General features: G+C 46.8%; 1 protein-coding gene across 1 annotated transcript in view; it reads right to left on the bottom strand.

The window, feature by feature from the left end:
• Lama1 (laminin subunit alpha 1) overlaps nucleotides 1-18,572 on the bottom strand; it is a 124,069-nt gene that overhangs the window by 9,122 nt on the left and 96,375 nt on the right. Inside the window, exons 42-57 of the mRNA NM_001108237.3 lie at nucleotides 18,407-18,523; nucleotides 16,600-16,782; nucleotides 16,186-16,340; nucleotides 14,418-14,561; nucleotides 12,695-12,828; nucleotides 11,158-11,308; nucleotides 10,244-10,368; nucleotides 7,587-7,737; nucleotides 6,188-6,332; nucleotides 5,609-5,750; nucleotides 5,408-5,522; nucleotides 5,067-5,237; nucleotides 4,001-4,152; nucleotides 3,115-3,300; nucleotides 1,655-1,790; nucleotides 306-418 (exon numbers count right to left, since the gene is read on the bottom strand). Of these exons, the coding sequence (NP_001101707.2) occupies nucleotides 306-418; nucleotides 1,655-1,790; nucleotides 3,115-3,300; nucleotides 4,001-4,152; nucleotides 5,067-5,237; nucleotides 5,408-5,522; nucleotides 5,609-5,750; nucleotides 6,188-6,332; nucleotides 7,587-7,737; nucleotides 10,244-10,368; nucleotides 11,158-11,308; nucleotides 12,695-12,828; nucleotides 14,418-14,561; nucleotides 16,186-16,340; nucleotides 16,600-16,782; nucleotides 18,407-18,523 (2,320 nt within the window). The remainder of the gene's footprint in view (nucleotides 1-305; nucleotides 419-1,654; nucleotides 1,791-3,114; nucleotides 3,301-4,000; nucleotides 4,153-5,066; nucleotides 5,238-5,407; nucleotides 5,523-5,608; nucleotides 5,751-6,187; nucleotides 6,333-7,586; nucleotides 7,738-10,243; nucleotides 10,369-11,157; nucleotides 11,309-12,694; nucleotides 12,829-14,417; nucleotides 14,562-16,185; nucleotides 16,341-16,599; nucleotides 16,783-18,406; nucleotides 18,524-18,572) is intronic.

The following is an 18,572-nucleotide window of genomic DNA, read 5'->3' as shown; positions in this document are numbered from 1 at the left end:
TCTGACCTCATAGGTAGCAATGAATATCCTAGTAAGAGCACCAGTGGAAGGGGAAGCCCTGGGTCCTGCTAAGACTGAACCCCCAGTGAACTAGATTGTTGGGGGGAGGGCGGCAATGGGGGGAGGATGGGGAGGGGAACACCCATAAAGAAGGGGAGGGGGAGGGGTTAGGGGGATGTTGGCCCGGAAACTGGGAAAGGGAATAACACTCGAAATGTAAATAAGAAATACTCAAGTTAATAATAATAATAATAATAATAATAATAATAATAATAATGATAATTAAAAAAAAAAGAAATGCTTACCTCTTCCGGACGTCAGACTGATTAAAAGGGAGCACCAAGTGGCTGTTCTGCGAGAGGCCAAACTGGTGAGCTCCTGCCACATACCCAGGAGCCGTGTCTACTGCACAGAGTTCCTGTAAGAGGTGCGCAGGGACCCTGAGACAGTGTAGCCAGGACCCCATTGACACAGACATGTCCTTCCATAAAGAAAACGTCCCAGAAGCCACTGTGTCAAAATAGCAGCTGCTACCACTGTGGATTGACTCATCTGGATCTCTGTTCTGAACTATGTACCCCTCCGCACCTTTCTCCCCAGAGAGCAGTCTGAACTCTCTGCCACCGTTACTCAAGTTCACTTCCCTTCAGATAGATATGGGAGCTCCTCCATGAGACTTCCGTGAGCCTAAGGGATCATAAGGATAGCCCAAAGACACCTGTGGCCAAAAGGCAGCCACAGCTGGGATGCCACAGGCAGACATCAGTGCCCTCAGGTCTCACAGGGCAGGGCTCGAAGGGATTCAGGACCCTGGCCAGAAGCCAAAAGCACAAGGCATGGCCTTTGGCAGTGCTGGCTGCCTCCACATTGTCTCACACAGGATCCCCGAGACTGTTATGTGGCACAAGGCAGACACAGACAACCAGAAAACTGCCCTGAACTCCTGCACCCTACAGAGACAGTGCTGCTTTGGAACAGTCACACACCATCTTCTGCGAAATCCGAAGGGGAGAAAGTAAGAATGATGACCAGATTTCCCTCAATGGATGGAACTCCTGACCTTAGACCCTGACGCACACATGGCAACTCCACTATGTGCTTACTTCCGTGCTTCCCCCTCCTAAATCTGACACACTGTGTGGGCATTAGGCAAACTCTATCAGAACTCACGGTGTGGTTAGCTGACCCCGAGTCACCCACAGACAAGAGCTTCTGCCTTATCCCTACTGGCTGTTTATCAGACCCTTAAAGCCACTTCCCAGTCTCCAGAGACAAATGGCTCTTGGATATTCTGCCATCTGAGGTACAGCTGAAGAACTGGGAGGAGAGGAGAGGAGAGGAGAGGAGAGGAGAGGAGAGGAGAGGAGAGGAGAGGAGAGGAGAGGAGAGGAGACAGCTGGCACACTTTCCCTTCCCCGCTCCCTCCTTCTCTCCCTTCCCGCCATCCCTCCCCTCCTAGCTTCAGTGGCCTCTTGGCACTCAGTTCCTCTCCTCTCCCTCTCTTCTTCACCCTCCCCTTCTTCCTCTCCCCCTCCCCTTCCCCCTCCCTTTCTCCCTCTCTGTCTCTTTCCCAGACTCCATTTGCCTAGGTCCACTCTCCCTACTTTCTTCCTGACCAGGCCTGGACGATGCCATTGAAGGATGCCGTGCTTACAGGCTCTGGTAGCGTTGGGGGTTCTGGAGGGAGTTCCCCATGTTCTCTGTGCAGGCCCTGTGTGGGTTCTTCTGCCAGCAAGCATGTGTCCAGCTCTACTTGTTCAGAACCAGCCGCACGGGTAAAGTCCAAAAGTCTGCGGACAAACGAGAGAGCATTGGAGTAGAAATACCATGGAGGCGCTTGGGAGCCCAATCGTCTGATTAAAATGGGTAATTAGAACCCACTTTAAACCATTGATTCCCTTTTCTGGGGTAACCAAGCTAACCATCCTTCGAAGTGCTGAGTCACACGGACACACCATTTTTCTGTTTGGTTCTGATTAAAATAAGCATACACCCCTAAGCCAGGACAATGCTGGTAACCTGGATGTTCCTGAGCTCAGAGTAGAGTCAAGACTGTCACCTGCTGCAGGCTGGGCTCTCAGGTCATCGAATCTCTGGTCCCCACCCACCAGGCAGCAGCTTCGGTTTAACACTGGTTCTTTGTTCTGAGCTGTGACTGTCACAGGCCTCTTAGAAGCTCTAGTGAGGTGTCCCGTGGCAGCTTGGATCTGGCTGGCACCTCCCAAAGCTATGCACTCCAGAGCCTCCTAGCTTTTAGGAACATGATGTTGCCTCATCAGTAAAGGGACGGATGAGTAACCGGTGACTGTATATAAGTTTACAGATATCTGAGTAAGGCTCTGCTCTTGCACTGGAGTCTGTGCAACCAACCGCAGACCTACTCATGCTCTGTTCAGGGACTCCTAGAAGGTAACTTCTCAGAGAAGGACACTGTGACTGTGAAAGACCCCTGTCATCTCTCAAGGCTACATCTTTTGAATCGGGGTCCCCTTGTCCTCAGGAAGTCCCTCTAGCAGTCTAACAAGGATGGACTCAGTATCGTCTACTACTGAGCCCGTCGTGATTTCCTGAGGACAGATGCTGGCATGTAGGTTCAGACACAACTTTCCCTTCTATTCCAATGTGACTAGAGCTTGGGGGGGGGGGGTGAAATGAACAACCATCTGTGCACACAATAATTCTCTTCTTCACAGAGAATGGAGGCTTGCAAAATTTAACCATACAGCAACCGTCTTGGGGAGAGCTGTTCTTGGGGAGAGCCGTTAATTAGCTGTAGCTGTTAGCAATCCAGTTGGGTTCTCATAGAGGCACACAATTAAGGATAGGGCTGCAGCTCAGGGGTAGAGTAACTGCTCAACATGCTTCAAAGCCCAGCTCAGTGCTCCCCACCCCCCCACACACAAGCAAAGGCAGCCAATGATGATTTCTCTCTAAATACAATTTGATGGCCAGATCTGACTACCACGTTGACCCAATAAGATCCATCGGGAGAGACTGTCATGATAGGCCAAAGAGGTTCACTTATAATGGGATTGCTTAAAGAACACCTCCCACAGCCAACCCAAAAGGCAGATGGCAAAGCCCAGGACCACGACAGGAGCCGCCCACACTCACTGAGCATCGATGACCACGTTTTTAATACACCCGTGGAACGATGTCCGCATCCTGATCATCGGGGTTCCCTTGCCCTCAGGAAGTCCCCCTATGTACAGGTTGGATATGTTGATCGTCCTTCCTTCTGTTAACGGACCCAACTTCATTTCTACAGGGCTGTTCTCGTCCAGCTGTACGGTGATAACTCTACCAGACCAAAGGAGAAAGTGAGTTTTGTAGGTACAGCGAAGAACCCCATTTTCATGTATAATTCTGGTTAAGTTCATTTGGAATGATCAATTTTCCTACAGATAAATTTTGGCAGGGGATTGTATGAGAATCCAAAACATAGAAACCTGAAGCTCAACATCTAACATCAAAGAATAAAACCTATGAATACTTCGGCAAGCTTGATTGAGTATTAATTAGAGATAAGCGGGTGTATTCAAAGACCTTTATTTTTTCCTATTGTGAAAATGTCCAGTGTGCCTCAAACACGAGGTCTATAGTTGTAGGTGGAAACACAGGGAACACTGACAGGATGGCATTTACTGTTGGCAAGATACTGCCCACCAAAAACAGCCTGCAATTCACCACCACATCCATCCAGTTTGTAGGCAGTTTATACTGGGCTTAAATAGAGGACAAAGGTAAGGCTCACAACTATGAACATTTCACAAAAGACACCGCTACAAACTAGAAGAGAGCTGACTCTGTGGTGGAGTTCCAGCATTTGAAAGAGTAAGATCTATGACTGTGAATGACTTTGTGCCAACCATCCCAGTCACAGCAAGTGTCAGTCACAAAGGGTGTCAATCACACTGGGTGTCCCATCTCACAAGCTAAGGAGCTTCCTCAAGCTCATTTCAGCTTCCCGACCTGACACAAATCTCTGGGAGCTAAGTACCTCCGATTCCTAACCACGGAGATGGAATGTTCTTGTCCATCACTGTAAGAGCCGGTGGGAGCGTGCAGGAGGGCCTTCCTTAGACTGGTCCCATCCCCAGAGTTGATGTGCACTTCGATGCGGCCTTCAATCAGCAGGATGGAAAAGAAGGGCTGGGAGGATACATTGTCCAAAACAAAACACATTATCGAGGGGCCTGTAATGCTTATGCCTTGTACGGATGATGTAGACCCAAGGCGCAAGGCGAACAAGCACTTAAGAGAGTCACCATCAGTGCTGGTATTTTTGGATTTGATGTACTACACTCCGACCTGCATCACCCTGCAACCTGCTCTTGCTGGCCCTGTGGTCCCATCACAGATTTCTATTTCAAGGCTCCCTGCTTGCTGTTTACTGCTGCATGATGCAGGAGACCAATTTTTTCACTGAAGAAACTTGGGCAGCTTAATCAGATTCTCTGAACACCCCCCCCCCCGCCCCATAATGTATGTTTAGGAAGCAGTATCCACCATGCAGGGTGCATGATGGTATTGCACAGCCACGTCTGGGCACATTGTTCCGTGAGCTGCACACGCACAGCCTTCTTCTTCATCCAGAACACAGGCTAGTGTTCTCCAAACTTTCCTTCAGCTATGTGATTGCATGGCACCCTCTTGTGGGGAATCAAACTCTGGAAAATGTCTTCTCTGCTTTCTTCTCCTACTGGACACCTGTCACGGGCCACTTCTGTCTTCTCTCCTCCCTTCACACTCATAACAAAACCCCCCACCACCCAAAGTATGCAAGGAAAGAGCTTTCACTCTGCAGATGCAAGGAAACCCAGGCTCTGCCCTGAGGAGTTGCTTTAGTCTGAAGGCAGCAGCCTTTCATTCACCCCTAGAAGTGGGACATTGATCATGCGACTCAGGAAATCGTGGGTCCATGAGCAGAACGTTAGGCAGCCATAACTTTCGCTCACTAATTTAACCGTGTATAACCGTTTGTAAGCAGCTACACTAAACGCGTGAGGCAGAAATTCCCCACACACATTTCAGGACGGCTCTAGATCTGAGTCACAGCTACTTACCACATGTGCCTGAGACGCCCCAGCCTTCTCCGCATCCTTGCCCAGGGCAGCCAGGATGACTCCACTGCTGTTCTTGGTGGCGAATGTGGCCAGCAGGGATGACTCTGGCGACAGAGACTTGGGTGGCATCTCCATGTAGCCGCCTTTCAGGAAGCTCACACTCTGGATAGGCTGGTGACGGGAGAGAGAGCAGGGCGAGGTTGGCCTGCAGCTGTGGGACTGCCTGCCTCCCTTGCATCTCGCCCACCCACAGGATGGGAGCGTGTGGCATTATTATGCTGGTAAACCACCAGGCACCCTTGGAAACCCATCCAGACCCCATGACCACGCTTGCTTCCTACCTCCAGCGTGCAGCCTTTTCTCACTCCATAGGAATTTCTCAGCAAATCAAAGGTGGACCTGGATATCTCCAGGTTCTTGATACAGCCCACATAGCTTCTGCTGCTGACCCCTTTCCTGGAGGCAAGGACATGAGAACCATTCACGCTGGGTCCCAGAGGCCTGGGAATTACACACAACCGTCCCACGGTTTCACATCATACCTCACAGCCTTAGAGTGAGGTAATCCGCCCACGTAAATCAGGTCTTTCTCCAGCCGATTGAGGTCGGAAGCGGCTCCTGGAGTTTCTCCTTGCTTTGTCTCCTTGTCACTGGTGTCATATGCATCGAAGACAGCTAGCAGTCCTAGCGGGACGGGGAAGAGAGGGACAGTTAACACTACAAAAACCTCTGTCAACGCATCCCATTTATGACGGCGTGTTCTTTCAGATCCTGCAAATTTGGCTGGTGTTGTTCAGAGACCCAGAACATGTTCTGCTGAACAGTAAGAGCAGGTGTGTAAAAGAAAACCGGATGAATTTGATTCTTGTTTCTGATGCTGCATTTAAGGAGAAATACTGAAGCCTCAGACAAATGGAATTAGACTCTTCTCCCGGTAATAGGCAGATCCCATTGTTTCTCATTCCAAAGGCAAGGGTAGCTTTCAATCAAACCACTCAAGAGTGCAGCTGTGGCTGAGGGGTGAGGGTGATGCTAACGGGACATAGGGACCACTGGTTTTGGAGTGCTGTTTGTTCTTAGAGGGGTGGCCAACACCACAGAAGTCCACCCTGTGCCCCTACCTTGCTTCCGGTTCCGCTGGAAGGCGATTTTATACCAGGTTCCGTTGTTATACCGCCTGTCCGTCATAAGAGTGAGGGGTCCTGAGCCCAGGTCCACCATCACTTTAACCCTGCCACGCAACAGTTCGATGGACAGGAAGTCCTTCTGTGAAGGAAAGACGTCTCTGCAGATATGGCTTTATCTCTAGATGTTTTCCCAACCCAAGTTAGGAATGGAAGGAAGCCCTAAGGGTCAAACTAGGTTGAGCCTGGGCCCACTGCTAGTCTGTCACATAAAACACTAGCGGCTTTGTGGAATATTACCAAGCATTAAATTAAGTGCTAAGCACCAAAATCCATGTTAGGAGGAGGGCCGGACTGCCTTCGTGTGCTTTGTATAAAGTCACAAGTAGACTGTTTCTGAAAATGGCCAGCACACAAGACACAAAGGGGACCGTTCCTATAGATGAGATTCAAATGAAGCTACTGTGGGGGCTGGAGATATGGCTCAGGGGTTGAGGGCACTGACTGTTCTTGCAGAGGATCTGTGTTCAATTCCCAGCAACCATCCGGCAGCTCACAACCATCTGTAACTCCAGTCCAGGGGGTCCAATGCCCTCTTCCGGCCTCAATGGGCAATATGCACGCTTATGGTATATAGACATACAGACAGGGAAACTACTCATACACACAAAGTAATAATAAAAGTAATTTTAAAAAGCAAGGCACTGTGGTTACACAAAGAACAAAGACATTACCTAAACTAGAGTAACCGGGAGTGTTTGAATGCCGCCTGTGCTGTCTGGAACCACTTCTACTCTGCCTTCCTGTGTTTCCTGATAGTTCTTCCTGAACTTGTGTTCATTGGTGAGCGATTTCTAAATGAGAATCTATACAGCACGTGTATGTAGATTACAGTAGTAAGAGCTTGTAGAAACTGGCTCAGAGACCTTGACAAGATCAGGTTGGTGATGCTCCCTCAGAGAATGTGGAGAGTCTCAACCGAGACTACAGCTAACAACCTGATTCTGTGGTTTACTCCCTCCTGTAGGTAATGCTCCAGCTCCTGTGGACTTAGGTGCTGGGTCCTTATGAAGAGCAGAACTGACTGACAGGCCCCTATATGCAGCAGTGTTTGGGAGTATCACCCATGCTGGGGAGAGACTTCGCAGGCCTGCATTGTTCTCGGGGACTCTTTCTCCAGTTACTAACTCCTCCTTCATCCTCCTGTAAGTGAAGCCCCAAACCTTATTGTTTCTCCTAGCAAGCCGTGGTGGAAGCATCATTCTGCTCTGTGGGTGCACTTTCTGGAGTGAACGGACACTTGTTCACCTCTGGTAAGGGAAGCTTAACAGCAGACATAGGTAATCTCAGGGCAATGGTTCTGTACATAGAAGGCCAAGTGACACAGAAAACTCACAGTGCCGTTTGAAGCCAGGTAGAAAAGAAGCCCATTCGGGGAGAAGGTGCTGAAGAGAATTATTATCTGTGTCACGGTGGGACGGAGAGCCTTCTCCACCACTGCGTACCCGCTTCCATCAAAATGGAAGGAAGCGTCTTCGTTCTGGGAGCTGCAAGGTAGAAGTCATGAAATACCATCCACGCACAGGAGGGCGAGGGGTGGGGTGGGGGTGGGGGAGGGGGACAAAGGATTCCCTTATCCCAGGCCACAGGAGAAACTGATCTCCATCATTGAGAGTGAGTGTAGAACGTAAGATAAGTTGCGGCTTTGAACGTGTGAAAGCCTAAGTATTCTGAAGTCAGAACAGCTCTGAACACTGGCAGACAAGATGATATGAGGGGGAAATTATGTATGCACTATGAGTCTGTTTCCCAAGGAAAAAAATGCTTTAAAATATGTGGAATGATCTCAGGCTCTGCGTTTGGTATATTCGATAAAAATGAAAAAAAGACTGTGTCTAGGTTTGGATCCTACCTCCAGGATACTTCATTACGATGTGTGCAATTACCCAAAAATCCCAAAATACAAATGTAAAATCCCAAACACTCTCAGTCCCAAACGTGTCAGAGAGGAGACGACACTCAAGCATGCCTCACAAGGCCTTTTCCATGCAGGACAAACCCATTTCAGCCAGAGCCCAGCTGCTTCATGAGAGAGTTCGTGCAAACAGCCATCATGGTGGGTAGAATTAGAAAAATGCTGATACTGTGTACGAGTATCTAGTGACACATAAAAAGACGGGTTGAGGAATTAACTAGTCTAGCTGGCAATATAAACCAAGTGTAGTCATTAACCTGAGGAATAGGACAGCCTGTACCCACAACATAACACTAGTAAGGGACACCAGGTTGGAGCACACTGTGTCCCTTCAGTCTGCAGCAACAGGCTTTGTGTGGACTAAAGCTTTGTTTAGCAAGGATGCATCGTGTGTGTGTGTGTGTGTGTGTGTGTGTGTGTGTGTGTGTGTGTGTGTGTGTACACGTGTGTGTAGGGGCCTGGCTAAAATGAAGTCAGTCACTTTAGAAACTCAGACACAAGTACCAGTCTATGCATGTATTGGCACTGGCCCAAATTCATCCTATATGAAGCAACTCCTAATGATCCCATTTTTATAAAGGGCTTGAGATTCAGTGCATTTTGGAAAGACTACAACTGTAGCCCATTGGTGAGGTAGGGGTAGCCTGTATATCATTAGCATGTTAAAAATGAACTTAAAGCTCTGACAACATCATAATATCTATATCTATATTTATATCTATCTATCTCTCTTTATCTATATATCTATATCTATATATCTGTCTATATCTATCTCTGTCTATATATCAATATCTATATCTATATATCTATATAATCTTTATCTATATATCTATCTATATCTATCTAAATCAATATCTATGCCTGTTTATCTACATCTATCTATATACCTATATCTCTATCATTCTATCTATCTATCTATCTTTGGAAATGGAGTCTCTATGCAGCCCTCGCTGGTCTGGAACTCACAGAGATCCACCTGCCATTATTTCCCGAGTCATGGGGTTAAAGGCATTTGCCACCACACCTGGCTATAGCTGATATTTTAACTTAACATTTTTCAAACATGTATGACAAATATAGCCCCTCTACTATTTTTTTCTTTTTAAAGAACATGTATTAATATCCTACAAAGCTAGGGTTGTTCGAAACCTTGGTCAATGTAGTATAAGAATGGCCACCAGATTTGTTCAGTTGGTGTCCAGCAAAACATATTTATTAAGTCCTAAATTGTCTGAACCAGTCATTCCACCTGCTCCTGTAGGCAGTGAGGCTTCCAGCCCAGCAGCAGGATGACTAGGCCGTCAGTGAATCCAGGATAAACAGAGCCCAGGGGCATCCTGACCCTTTTTCCTCAGCCTTTGCTTCAAAGGTCAGGGTTGGAACTTTGGTAGGATGGCAGGTGTCTCAGGAATGAAACCAGAGGATGCACACAAAATGGACATCCTTACCACAGTGAAGGAGAACCAGCATCTGCCATTTAAATTGGCTAAAGAGGAGGGGCAGAGTCCAGGGGTTGGGTCTGTTTTCACGTCAGAGTTACTAAATTGCTGGGACTACGTCTTGATCAGACATATGGCATGAGAAAAAAAGGTGTATCACAGTTTAGAAGCTGTACTTACTAACTGCACATGTAAAAGCTGCTCTTACCAATTGCAAACCTTGTGGTTCCCTGTAATAAGGGTCAAGAAAGCAACCTTCAGGTGCTCACATGTAACTTAGTATTACATTCTGGTTGGAAGACCAGTGGTGAACACTGGAGTAGAGTTTCTCTCAGATTTATAATGTTTTACACACACACACACACACACACACACACACACACACACACATTGCATGCTGACCCTGATGAGTAGGGGTTGATAAGAAAAGTCTGGAAGACACCAAACTTCAGAGAAAGAGAAAAATTAGCCAAAGTCACCAAGAAAACCTTGGTAGATGACCTCAGTCAGCAGCCGGAGAAAGCTGTTCTCAAAACCTGGTGTTAGCTCAAAGGCTGCTGTAATTGAGAATCCACACATAGCCTTTTACGTGAATACAGCGTATAGAGCTAACAGAAAATTCAAACCTGGGCAGATTACCTTCCAAAGCAGCCATTGCACTTCCCCTCTCTTTCGATGTAATTCCACAGGCCAATGGATTTGCCATTCAAGAAGGCCTCTCCCATGCAGCCCTTAAAATGAGTAACCTTCACAGCCGGGGATTTCTGGTGCAAAGGCACAAAAAGCAAACACATAATGCACATCGTTAGCCTGTGAGGCATATATTCTCCTAACTGTCGAGCAGCTCAAACACAGCACTTCAGATTCCAAGAGAGAACATTGGATGGAAAGGCCAGTTTGCAACAATTTCTTCTAAGAGCGAACAGTTACATTGTTTTCTGTTGTTTGGGGGTGGGGTGGGGAGGGGGAGGATGAGAAAGAGGCTTGTTTATTTATGCAGCACAAGTTGGCCTCACATTTTCAGTTTCTTTGCTTCAGCCTTGAGGATGCTGGGATTGTAGGTGTGAATGGCCACACTTAGCTCTGGACAATCTCCCAAGGATCCACTTGGTTTCCGGGGGAAGCCTGCTGTGAGTTTTCAGACCCGTTAAGGGGTCAGTAGTCTAGAGGGATGCAGATTGTCCTCCCAAGCCAGTCCAACTAGCTGACGTCATTAAACAAATACTATGCACTCTTGCTAAACACTAATTAGCACAATAACCACTAGAACTAGAAGAGATGATAAAGGGACTTTACAGAAGTATAGATGTATTTAATTTCCTATTTCATCACTGGAGAAAAGACTGTCTAAATGGCAAACAGCACCATTGACGTCTCTTGTCTTCAGGATTAAAAATGACCCCTTTGCCCTTGCAAAACCAGCCCTGCTCTGCAGATGCAGTGCTGAAATTAAAACTAATAAAAGCAGAAATGTTTGGATTGGGCAGGATATATTTAACACTGAGCATATCAGCCAGGGCTCCTGTTCAGATGGCCTTCAAGAATTATTGTACCTTGATTTGACCTCCAAGCCCTCCAACGAACATTAGCGTCGAATTGTTTATGTCCAGAACATTCGCCAGTCCAGGAGATTTGCTTGTCCTGACCGGTGGGTCCTCAGCTGCACTTGCTTCCTTTACACTCAGGGACCCCATGTTTCCAAACCTTGGGCCAGAAAGAGTTGCAGAAGGAACTTCACATACATCATGTCATGCAAAAGGATGCCTGTCGTGCACAGCCCCACCTGCCTCTCCAGGGTTGCCCCGGCAACTTCCACCTGCCCTCCTTGCCTCCAACCTCGGCTATTCAACCTTTCCTTTACTCCCCCAGATCCTGATAAGCAGCTCTTGGGAACAGATAGTTCATCACATTTCTCCCCTCTATTGAGAGTCATTACCGAGTCCAACCATATCTAAAAAATATTACTCCTTTCTTTATGACACTATTTTTTAAATATAATATCAATAGTTACAACATCACCAACAAAACCCCACAATATTACAGAACGGTAAAAGGGAGAGTTCTGCCTGAGACTGCTTACATGAATTGACTTCCAGGAAGGGGTTTTAATAGGAACAATTTGACTTAGTATTTTAATTTTGAGAAAATATCTTTGGTGGATGGTTTTGTGCACTGTGCGGAAACATCACCTGTTAATCAAAACCCTGTGGCCAATGAGCTGAGGTAGGACCAGGAGGTGGGACATCTGGCAGGGAGCGATGGGAATTCTGGGAGATAGAGTCAGCAGACTGACCCCAGACTCTGAGGAAGTCAGACTCATGAACTGGAGGTGAGGTAGTAATTAGTCTTGTGGGAAACTCAGAATAGTTTAAATGGGTTTTATACGTTATATAAGCTAGTCAGGGAATAAGCTTATGGCATTGGCATTTATTCATAAATAAATAAATATGCCTCCAAGTCTTTATTTGGGAACTGGGCCATGGGTAGAAAAGCCTGCAGTCACACAATACCTTTTCCGTTTTCATCCCCCTCTCCCCTCCCCTTCTGCTGCTTTTCACAAAATCCTCTCTTCCATGGAAGGAGCCATTTTGCAAGGCTGGTCACTTGGACTTTCTAAAAATATTTTTCAAATAATCAGGGGACTGGGAGAAATGGCTCTGTGGTTAAGAGTACTATCTGTTCTTGCAGAGGACCGGAGTTCCATTCCTAGCACAGACACAGTGGCTCACAACTGCCTGTTAAGTACAGTTCCTGTGGGTCTGATGCCCTCGTCTGGCTTCTGAAGGCACTTCGTACTCACGGTGCTTATGCACATATGCAGGTAAACACTAATGTATGCAAAATGAAAATAAATATTAAAATTACCTAATAAATTTAGATAAACTATGCCTCTTTTGATCCTTGCTTCTGGCAACAAAAAATATTGGTTCTATAATTTGAACAACTTATTTTTATAGTTAATATAAATCCAGTATTATTTGTTTATAATCCAACTTTACTAATGACTCGATGCCTGTTTATTATAACGTTAGTGACATGTTATAAGGTACAACTGAAAGGAGAGAGGTGCTGGAGGACAGTCTCTGCTACCTGGTTATGTAGATGCTATGCCATTTGTCGTTGTTGATGGAGACATCTGGGAATTCCAACCTGGTAGAGCCAGAGCCCAGGTCCCAGAGAAAGGCTGCCTTCCCACGCCGCATCTCCACTGCGAGAAAGTCGGACTGCGGGGGTGGGGGGGGGATGAGGGGAATGAGTTACACATTGCTGTTTACACAGCCAGCACAAGGATTCTGCGATCTTCTGCCTCTAAGTAGCCACATCTCTGGGGTTGGGCATGGAGGTCCTGTGGCAGACCTGACATTAGTGCTTTTGCAGATAGACTGTTCACTATTATGAAGGTCCTAGGAATGCTCAAAGGCTTGTCACCAAGCCACAGGAAGGTTAGGCAAGGAACTGGCTTGTTTCTGCTTCAGACGGCACCAATGAGTGTAGAAGGCATACTAAGGAGCCACAAGGTGACCTTGCCTCCTTGGCTCCTGAGCAGACATCTGTGGTAATAAATGTGCATCTTAACATCTCCTCTATGACATTCCCAGGGTTTGCACCCTTCTGATACAGCCGAAGCAGCAGTGGTCTTGTCTAGGAAACCTGTTTTCTGGGGACCATGGGCGATGCCTGGCTATCTGGAAATCACCCTGAGTCCACCAAGGAATGATGCACCCACGGTATACCAACAAGATGGCTGATGGGGACACTGATCAGAAATGTCACTTTCTTTCTTGTGCTGCTCACTATGTGCATGTTCCTCTGTGTGTGTGTGTGTGTGTGTGTGTGTGTGTGTGTGTGTGTGTGTTCACATGTGTGCATATTAGCATCGCATGTCCAGGAGGAGGCCAGAAGATAGCCTGAGGTATCCTAAGTGCTGTATATCTTTTGAAACAGGGCTTTTGACAAACCTGAGACTCAGTTAATTAGGCTAGGCTGACCCGCAAGCCTCAAGGATCTCCCTACATCTAACTGTCTACATCTACCTGGGCCCAGGTTTGATTTAAGTGGCTCCTGTGAATTGAGCTCAGATTTTCAGGCTTGCAGACAAACAGTTACCCTCTGACCCATCTGCCTAAACCCCAGACAGTTACTTCTGTGTTTATTTGACATTCAACTGTTGATATTTGGTCTCCTGCTATCTATGGTAACGCTAAATGCGGGTCCCCAACACCTGGTTGTCCCAGAGATGAGTCTGCATATACACCATGGCCCTAACTTATTTCTGGTTGGTAAATAAAGATGCCCACAGCCAATAGTTGGGAAAAGGAGACATAGGAGATGCTTAGGTTTTGTGGGCTTGGGGGTCAGAGGGGACCACAAAGAAGGAGAAGGAGCAGGAGAGGAGGAAGGAGAAGCTGCCATGGGTTAAGAGTCAAGAGAGCATGGCCACGAGGGCTGCCCAGTTGGAGTTAAGAACAGCCCAGATGAAACATAGTAAGTAATAACTCGGGAATATCAACAGGAAATAGATTCTAACAGCACAGAGAATAGGATCTGCCCAGCTCTTGTGTTGTTTAAGGCCTATTGTAAATGTAAAGGGGGTGTGTGTCTTTCATCTGGGAACTTAAAGAGTTAAGGCAGGGTAGAAATCTCAGGCTGAGATTTAAATATTTCTAACAACATTCGACATTACAACTGTAGCAAAGGTTTTCCTTGGTAGGAGAATCTAGCGATCTCAGGACCATCGTGGTTTTGCTGTCATCAGTGGAGTGTCCACAGAAGAAACACCTGAATTCCCAAACACCCAGCATCTATCACTTACGCTGCTGCTGCTGCCAAGGTAGAAGAGAAGGTTGTCCGGCTCCTGGGTCTTAACGTTCAGTAACAAGGTGTTGTAATTGGTAGAAGAAATCTGAGGCTGGTAGGCCCGAATGCAGTCTCTGTCCGCAGACACGGCTACTTTGATCTGACAGGGAGAAAACAGCATCCTGGGACTTAGCGACACATGTGGGCAGCTCTCCGGGACGCCACAGATGCCAGTCGACTTGCTCTGCCAAGAGCTTCCTCTGTGCAGAACTTGTAATGCTTTGGGCTTCACAGAGCAAGGCAGCAGACCAAGACAGAAACTCTTTGGGCGAACCCTTTAGATACTGGACAGTCGTTTCCAAATAGGCTATGTTCTCTTGGCTTATTTAGAGACAGTGTATCACTATGTAGACCAGGCTGACCTTGAGCTGAAACCACGATCCTCTTTGCCCCAGATTGACATTATAGGTGTGTGGTTGCTATGAAAAATTTAGTTTTTCTTGGTTTTTGTTTTGTTAAGATTTAGTTCATTAAATTTTGGTTTTGAAGTGGTGTGTGTGTGTGTGTGTGTGTGTGTGTGTGTGTGTGTGTGTGTGTGTGTTCTCATGCACACAGGAATACCCAGAGGCCATAAGAGGGCATCAGAGCACCTGGAGCTGGGTTACAGGCAGTTACCAGCTAGCTACCTGACCTGGGTGCTGGGTTCCTAACTCGGGTTACTTAAGAACAGTAAGTACTTTTTAACAGCTGAGCCATCTCTCTCCAGTCCTTTGTGGAGCTCTTTTATACAGGAAACTGTCTCACTCTCACAAGATTGGATACCTTGTTACTGTGGGTTCTTAGCATGTAAGATTGGATACCTTGTTACTCGGGGGTCTTAGCACCGGCCCACCAGGTAGTTAATGATCTTTGTCCAATGAAAGTGGAAGGGAAATATATCACTGTACCCCTCAGGAAATAGCTATTGAGAGGTTAGTTACTACATATCGCTCTGCTTCATAATTATCTGTATATAGATTTTCTATCAATTTCTCTTCTAAGTTTGTATTGGCCATGGTAGTTAGAACTACAACTTTAGCACACATTTCCCTGGCCTGTCTGTGAAAGAGCCTGTGTGTGCCTACATCCTCTTCTAGAAGGGAAGACTCTTGAAGAACCCAGAGCGCCTTTACCTAGAAAGCTTCAGAAAGGCCAAGCTGAGATCAGGGGTCACACTCTTTTTCTAGGGCCCCACAGCACTGTACACTCTCTTACTATGGTTTGGAATGAGTGAATTGATCCATGGGCAGTACAAACCGATTCCCCAACTTTGACCTCTCTGGTAGCTTATGCATGTAGAGACGTAGACTTGCACACCATCTGAATGGATGGAAGTTGTTTTCTCAGAGTCCCGGAGGACAAGGCCCATCCTACTCATTCTGGAGAGTACCCCCAGTATCAAAGGTAAGTCAGTAAAGAAGAAACGGCATAACATGCTGCCATTAGACTTAATGTCTTCCAGGTATAAAGGCTGAGGTGTGGAGTCAGGCATTAACTATGAACGATATATCAATCCTGTAAATGAGATTTGAAATACTCTAAAAGTGAGTGGGATTCCAAGAAAAATGATTTAAATATCCCAAGAGGAGCCTAAGAATACATGGGTTATTGCGACCTGGGCCTGTAGAGGGTGCAGGCAGGGGATCTGGGGTGACAGAGGGCTGTGCCCCCTGACTTCTCCAGGACGAGAGGCAGGAGCCGAAGCTTCTGCAGCTGCGGTGTTAGGAGCCCCCAGCCCAACTCACCGAAGCTGCTTGCTTCCGGGCCCGGCTGATGAGCAGCTTGATCTCCGACAGGTTTCTGCTCAGGTTTTCTTCCAGCATTTTCAAAGGCTTCAATCGATCGAACAGAAGGTTGGCCTGCATTTCCATGTCTCTCATTTTCCTTCCAGCCAAGATAGCTAATGAAGACAAGGGGGCAGGGGTTGGCAAGAGTGAAGCAGGAGGAAGAGAGTGAAAAGGAGGTGTGTTCCTTATTAAGACTCTGGATAAGGCAGAACTGAGTGAGCAAACCCTGAGATACATGAAGGATGCACGGGCGGCTTGCATTCCCCGTGGCCCCTCTTCTCAAATTTGAATCTACAAACCCTTGTGTACTCAGCTTTCTCCCAATTGGCATGCTACAGGCTTTCAAAACAGGGAGGAGGGCCACAGACGTACTGGTCATTGTGGAGTTATGCAGAAGGTCCTTTGTCTCCTGGACTGTGGCATTCACCCTGGACAAGTCCTCGGATGTGTTGAAGACCCTTAGGCTCAAACCCAGCATGTCCTCCAGTGTCCTCGCCGCAGTCTCATTGGCTGCCACTGCCAGCTCTTTGACTTTCCTACTCTTCTCTCTCATACCTAAAATAATAAATAAATGGGTGAGCGTGGGCCTGCTGAAAGCACTGAGGAAGTCTGAACTATGTGTGCCATTTTACAGAGACAGGCATGTTGAATACAAAACAAGACTTCTTTCCTTTTCTCGTCAAAGAAGTTTTCACGTCACATGTTCTACCACCCCTTTTCAAGGACCATTGAATAATTTGGATACTTAATTCTCTGGAACATGATTTCAGTTATACAGTGTGATTACAAAAGCAGTGTGTAGTGGCCATGCCCTTAGTATATTCTGGGGATGGTTGGTAAGCTGAAAGTACTTTGAAATTTTTATTTATTTATTTATATTTAGTGTGTGCATGTGTAAACATGTGTGTTCATGTACTATGCTACACATAAGGAGGTCAGAGGCCAACTTGTGGGAAGATGTTTTCCCCTTCCACTCTGTAGGTGCAGAGATGGAATTCACACCTCTAGGTACCCACTGAATCACCTCTCCAGCCCCAAACTCTCTATTTAGCCCCTTTCTGTCTCTGTAGGTCTCTCTCATCTTCTGGAAACATATGCCACTCCACATCACTTAATGTCCAGATAAGAAGATTCTGGAACAGAAGTTTGCAATCAAGAGCAGCATGGCCACGGAAAGACAAAGTGGTATTTAGTCACAAGGGACCAAAACTCAGCAAGGACATGGCCACAAGGGAAAGAATTCTGCTATTCAAGGACACCTGGTTGAAGATGTGTACATGGTGCTGTTGAGACTTGAGAATGTTACACACAGCAAATAATTCATTCTTGAAAAAAGCCACATGGAAATGTAGAGCTGTCAAGTCAGACATGGTGGCACATGCCTGTAATTCCACTACCAGGAAGCAGGCACAGCACCATCGTGAGGTTGAAGCTAGCCTGGGCTACATGGTACCCAGCCCCTCCTACCCCAGCAATAAAGGAGAAAATCCCCATGCAGTCCTTCACTTCTCTCTCAACTTTTCTGTAAGTTCGAATAAAGAATATTTAGGTGTTTTATTAAAATAGATGAAGGGTCATTTTCCTGTGGGGGATCAGAAGTGGGAAAAGAAATTTCCCAATGAGGAGGGCAGCAGATGAGTCTTAGAATCAAACCACGGGGTGCCTGGAGTCAGGGGCACAGCAGCACAGCTCATTGGGGTTCTGACTCAAGACTCATTTAAAGCCTCAGAGAACTGTGTTTCCAAATCATCAATATTAGTGATCAACCCGCTGAGTTTATATGCTCCCTCATCTGAGGGAGGAAGAGCACTCAATAGGAATCCTCTAATTCGCCGTGTTCACAGCGAGGGGATCTTGCTGGGCAAGTGCGTTCTCTTTTCTCTACACTTGGCCTCTTTGGAAGGCCCCTCTCTCCTCAGTGCAATTAAAAGTGGTGGCCAAAAGTCGCTAGTCTTTTAAGAGCATAATCATAACACCTTTCAGAGTGTGATTGGACGTATTCACTGGTTTTAAAAAGTTTCATGACCTGCACCTCTAAATCACATCCCTCCCCAAATTGAGGTTTAATCAATCTTCTAGCTCCACTTCCCATGAGCCATGAGGCAGTACTCCCTCATGTTCCTGTGAGATGCTTTCCCAAGGAGAAGATACATAGTCCAGGAAGCGTCCTTCTGCTCACCTCCCGGGCTTTCTCTGAGTACTGTGAGGGAGTCGTTGGCCTGTCTTGTAATGTTGTCCACACGCTCCTGAAACTGACTCGTCAAGTTTTTCAACTCATCCAGCTTCAACGTAATGCCTGTGTGAGGGAGAAAGGAAGCGCTCACGTCAGATCAGTCTGCTAGGAC

The sequence above is a fragment of the Rattus norvegicus genome, chromosome 9 (assembly GCF_021556685.1).
Source record: "Rattus norvegicus strain SHRSP/BbbUtx chromosome 9, alternate assembly SHRSP_T2T, whole genome shotgun sequence".
NCBI lineage: Eukaryota > Metazoa > Chordata > Mammalia > Rodentia > Muridae > Rattus > Rattus norvegicus.
The sequence above is the reverse complement of the archived record's forward strand: the minus strand, read 5'-3'. Positions and strand labels throughout refer to the sequence as shown.